General features: G+C 36.1%; 1 protein-coding gene across 1 annotated transcript in view; it reads right to left on the bottom strand.

Annotated features, from left to right (window-relative positions):
• Positions 1 to 5,844, bottom strand: part of LOC111088887 — a 14,817-nt gene that overhangs the window by 3,966 nt on the left and 5,007 nt on the right. The window contains exons 2-4 of the mRNA XM_022400097.1: positions 3,606 to 3,751; positions 3,125 to 3,198; positions 1,385 to 1,549 (exon numbers count right to left, since the gene is read on the bottom strand). Of these exons, the coding sequence (XP_022255805.1) occupies positions 1,385 to 1,549; positions 3,125 to 3,198; positions 3,606 to 3,751 (385 nt within the window). The remainder of the gene's footprint in view (positions 1 to 1,384; positions 1,550 to 3,124; positions 3,199 to 3,605; positions 3,752 to 5,844) is intronic.

The raw sequence follows: 5,844 nt of genomic DNA, 5'->3' as shown, positions 1-5,844 counted from the left end.
TGGTGGTATCTTTTGCCTCTCCCTATTACACTTACAGACAGTATTACCAGTGGTAACTTCTATCACACATACAGACAGTATTACCGGTGGTAACTTCCATCTCCTTCTATTACACTTACAAACAGTATTACTGGTGGTATCTTTTGCCTCTCCCTATTACACTTACAGACAGTATTACCAGTGGTAACTTCTATCACACTTACAGACAGTATTACCAGTGGTAACTCCCAGTATTACCAGTGGTAACTTCCACCTCCTTCTATTACACTGCGTTCTCTCTCTTACCATAGTGTGTGTCTTTGTTACTGTTGTCTCTTCCATGAAAGATACACAAACCAGTAGAAATTGAAACATGAATTGTTTAAGAAAATCACAGATCAAATCCTTTCTCTACATGCTATCATTGTTTTATTTCTTACTTGTCTTGTTTATTATTATTATTATTTGTGTTTGTTTGTTTAAACAGCAATCCGTGTAATGTTTTCAACATGAACAGTTTGGCACACACGTGTGTTTGTTTACATACCCATGTAACATGTACACAGACTGTCATTACGTTTCATCAAGTACTCTGGTAGTTTATGTAGCTTCGGGTACTGCCACGAACAACTTCAATAATGTTTCAGTCACTTGCTTTGCTGAAGCTACCCTTGGTAGCGACGGTGGTGTCATCTAGGGGCTTTCAAACTCATTTTTATTTGAGTCTTTTGCAAAATTCAGAGGAACCGTGGATTGTTTTAACTAAAAATCTAGTTACAAAGATTACAATTCATGCTATTACTACTATACTCCAATAGACTCCAGGAAAAGTTTGACGAGCGTCGAATGGTATAGTTAGCAAAGTTCCCACCAGTCGGCTAGATTCTCGGAGTGATTTCGTCAAAACATTAGACGATGTTCTGCATCAAAAAATTCAGAGAGCAAGGGGTCGCAACGCCCTTTCAATCACATGATCATTCTAATTGTTACTTATCAAAATGTAGTCCATACATTCCACCGTACCTTGCAACCCAATATTTTGTCTCTTAGCAACAAAGGTATAACGTAAATCCTACGAAATGAAAACACCTTGTATACATAAGTAGAAGCTGAAAGTTAAATAAACCATAATGAAGACGATTAAAACAATGACACTGCACGGCTACAGACTAGGTGGAAAACTAAAATAACAAGTTTGAAAGACTTCTAGGCCTTAAAACAAACTATATTTATACGTTTCAATCAAAACAGGGAAATTTCTATTTACGATCACTCTGTCGGAGTTACAAAAGTTACAGTCTGCATTGAATAAGATGTTATATAAATTATAATATTCCCAGTGTTTAGCGTCGAAAGTTAAAATATTTCATCCAGGGTTCGAGTATAGCACTAGTTTCAGTCCTACCTTCATGTAGTTAACAGGATATCCTATTTGAACTCGTGTTACAGAACACAATTTTTCCATAGCATCAACAACAGGAATGTCAAAAGGACCTTTACTTCGGCTGGACTCCTCACGTCCAGAGTGATCGATGTGATAGTTTACACACCACTGGATAGCTTGACCTATCTGGAATGAAGATCAGTCACAAATGTATATGATTGTAAAAATGTTAAAAACACTGTTTTTTTATTTTGATCAAAGTCAACAAACAAGAAAAAAAGAGTATGTTTAAACAAGTAGTTTTATTTAAATAATTCCTATATGTGATGCTCCTAAGCCTATTTTTCATTTATTTGGTAAACTGGTCAAGGAATTTCAGGTTTATAAATTGCATCACCCGACCACCCCTGGACAAGATAGGCCTACCTTCACTAGTTATCAGATTTCGTAATGAGCCTATGACGTCATAACAAGGACACTCGCTCTCCTAACGAGCCCCATGACGTCGTAACAAGGACACTCGCTTTACTAACGAGCCCCATGACGTCATAACAAGGACACTCGCTTTCCTAACGAGCCCCATGGCGTCATAACAAGGACACTCGCTCACCTAACGTGCCCCATGACGTCAAAACAAGGACAGTCGCTCACCTAACGAGCCCCATGACGTCATAACAAGGGCACTCGCTCACCTAACGTGTCCCATGACGTCAAAACAAGGACACTCGCTCACCTAACGTGCCCCATGACGTCATAACAAGGACACTCGTTCTCCTAACGTGCCCCATGTGAGAAGACATCGTCTTCTAAAACCAATAAGAAAAATATATTCTGCAAATTGAACATTTCGTCCAATGTCTTCCAAAAACGAGACGACAGTTAGACAAAACCCATCTAGTTTACAAAGTTATTTACAAAAATTCGAATAATGTCTTTTGTAAGATCATCTTTAGGCACTTTGTTTTAATGTAACATAAAAACTTTATATTCATCCTTTTACCTTTACAAATGTCATATCCATATATATATATATATACACTCCTCCATTCAGTTTAGTACATTTTATTTTCACAAGGGAGAATCATATGACCATAACTCATATAGAATCTTTACCTTTACAAATGTCATATCCATATATATATATATATACACTCCTCCATTCAGTTTAGTACATTTTATTTTCACAAGGGAGAATCATATGACCATAACTCATATAGAATCTTTACCTTTACAAATGTGTGTTTGTGCAGATACATGCAGTGCATTTGGTATTTCCAAACTGTAAGATTAGGTCAAAGACTCTAAGGTTCGGGATAGCCGTTTATAATTTAGAACTCTTGACCACTGGGGAGACAGTCAGTCAACAGCACACATCTCACCTTGGCGATTAATAGTGGGTTTGATTGTCACTTTTATAACGCGCTCACGGCTAAAAATGCGGAGAGTGTTCAAAGACAGATAACGGACTCGAACCTTGATTCTTGACACACACACATATATACCCAAACAAAGCTATAATTTAATCTTACAACTAAAAATGTTTCTCAACTCCTCAAATAACCTCTATTACAACAAATATTCAAACACTTGTTGAAGTGAAAACTCATATGTTCAATAACAATAGTTACTAACGTAAAAAAATATACTGTCATTTCTAGGATAGCCTGAGCTTTTGTATAAAGTATACGAAAACAAAGTTGATTCGTTGTACTATTTACATCTCAACAGAAATTGCATATTTCTACAAGTCGAAATGCTCACTTTGTAAGTGGGTAAAGTTGACATGGTGTTTTCCATGCAGGTAATCGCTTTTGGTCTGTCTTCACGAGGGAGAACTGTGAGAAAAAACAGAAACTTCACAGACTCGCTCTCCTGCCAGTCAAAAATACAACTTCTCTACTATATGCATGCTTTATTTACATGTACACTACCCGTGTTGCAGGAAAGTACAATAATACTTTTAAATAACCTTATATGTTACTACCTGTGATGCAGGAAAGTACAATAATACTTTTAAATATATTACCTTATATGTTACTACCCGTGTTGCAGGAAAGTACAATAATACTTTTAAATAACCTTATATGTTACTACCCGTGATGCAGAAAAGTACAATAATACTTTTAAATAACCTTATATTTTGATAGATAAGTCGCTAAACCCAGGTTTAAGTCACTGAAATAAACTAGTTTTTGTCCTGGTAGTTTATATGATAATATTCTATACCAACGTTATCACTCACGGCAAAGCCTATATGCAATATACCGTCTACATCGTGGAGTCGTATCGCTATTAGAACCTCCTTGAGCCGAAGTGTCACCTTGTATGTTAGTGGAAAACCCCCTGAAGCATGACATCAAGGCTACTAGCATCAAGACAACTGACATTCTAAAGGTAAAAGACAACAACCAGTTAGTAACCTTGCATAAAAATCAACACTTCTATATAACTAACAATTCTAAGAACTTATGAATCAAAGCAAACTAGATTATGTAATAATATGTCAATCATACTGCATGGGCCACATCCTGTGCCGACGAAGCCTTTCGTACAACACCAGCGCTCATCAAGCTAGCTGTGATAGGACCAAGTAGTGGTGTGTATGCACGAACAACAACTGCAATAGTGTGATCTAGATGAGGTAAGTGAAATGTAATTATTATCAATTTATTTATAATTCAGAATGGTGGTAAGGATTAATCACAAAATATTATTTGTTTAATCTTTTACACCAATCGAACCCGATAACCTGGGCGTTTCAAGAGGGGTTGATCTTCCTACTTCAGAGGTGCAGTGGGCTTGTTCTATGATCCTACGTGAACTGTCAGTCCCACGACACCGACTGAAATTGTTTCAGAACTTAAAGTAGATAATATTTACTCAACAGAAACATACAGATAATTTAATAAGTGAATATACTATTTTACAATGATATATAACTATGTCAACACGAGCCTTTAATCAAGGAACTAGGTAGATAGCTGTACTAGGCTTAACGAAATATAAAGTTTCTGTTCGTTAGGCCCCTCGTATAGAAAAATACATACACATTTCTGGTGTGAAATAAGCAAATCAGGCCCGATCACAGAATGTTTGAAAGGTGGGTTCTAACAGTAAATCAGGCCCGATCACAGAATGTTTGAAAGGTGGGTTCTAACAGTAAATCAGGCCTGATCACAGAATGTTTGAAAGGTGGGTTCTAACAGTAAATCAGGTCCGTACACAGAATGTTTGAAAGGTGGGTTCTAACAGTAAATCAGGTCCGTACACAGAATGTTTGAAAGGTGGGTTCTAACAGTAAAAAAGGCCCGTACACATTCTTCCAATGTATTTTTCAGTGTTGTGCAGTTTCAGTGATGACAGTAGTGCCATAATGATTATGTATTAAAGCTAGAGCACTCTGACTTTCTTAGGTTTGTGTACACCTCAGGTAATTATTCAACTGGCGGAGAGGAGATGCCGAACGTTCATATGAACACGAACCCCTTAGAAGACTGTAAAGAGAAAACATGATGTTAAACACGAGTTTAATCACTTTTCATTGAGTCTAAAAATATCAGTATTTTGCCATCTTTAAATGTTTACATCATTGAGAAAAGAATATTATGGAATCGAACCCCTGATTCACCGGGGGACGTGTATATAAGCAACATCCCCCTAACAGATCCAAATTTTAGTCTTGTCCTCAATTCGCAGACGATGTGTAAATATGAAAAAGCTCTACGTTCACAACCGCTTACGCTAGCCTATTGAACTCTGACCTTATTGTACGCTTTATGATTATTATTCCTTGTTGGTTTTAGGGGTGAAATTACAAGTAAGGGTTATATGGTTTGGAATTTTTGTCTCATATTTATTTTTTGAACCTATTCGTTTTCCTAACATCGCCCGTAAAATAAGTTTTATTCCAAAATACTAGTTTCGAAAGAGCTCCTCACCCCATGTTGCTATCACAGTCGCATATAATTTCTATTCAACTGAAAAAAAAATTGAATGATCTATAGCCCTAAATTTTCTCAGTGTATAAAGAGATATATATTTATTGCAATAATTTTATACACGCTATATTTAAACAGTAAAATAGTTATGACGATATTCAGCACGCACGCAATATCCCAGAATATTTTTCTTTAATTGTGGTCATCACGTAGGCCGCTGTATGTTATATATATTAATTAATAGTAGACATACATTAGCCTAAAGTTCAACTTTAATGCCTATAAAACTTAACAACGCATATTAGGCCTAACCATTAGTTCTAACATGCCTTAAATTGTAGGCCTACTGTTTTATATAGGTTTATCTAACATAACTATTAATATTCGCACTAATATGCCCGACAAAAAATAACATATGTAACTCTTTTGGCGTTCTGTACTCTTGTTATAACTTTGCTGATCAGACTGAAAAACAAAATAACCAATCATGGCTGGAGACGGCTTAAATGGGTAATGAAGAAAAACTTTAATACAAGTTTAACA

The sequence above is a fragment of the Limulus polyphemus genome, unplaced genomic scaffold (genome assembly GCF_000517525.1).
Source record: "Limulus polyphemus unplaced genomic scaffold, Limulus_polyphemus-2.1.2 Scaffold4650, whole genome shotgun sequence".
In the NCBI taxonomy this organism is placed as follows: Eukaryota; Metazoa; Arthropoda; class Merostomata; order Xiphosura; family Limulidae; genus Limulus; species Limulus polyphemus.
Note: the sequence above shows the minus strand (reverse complement) of the source record. Positions and strands in the feature narration are given on the sequence as shown.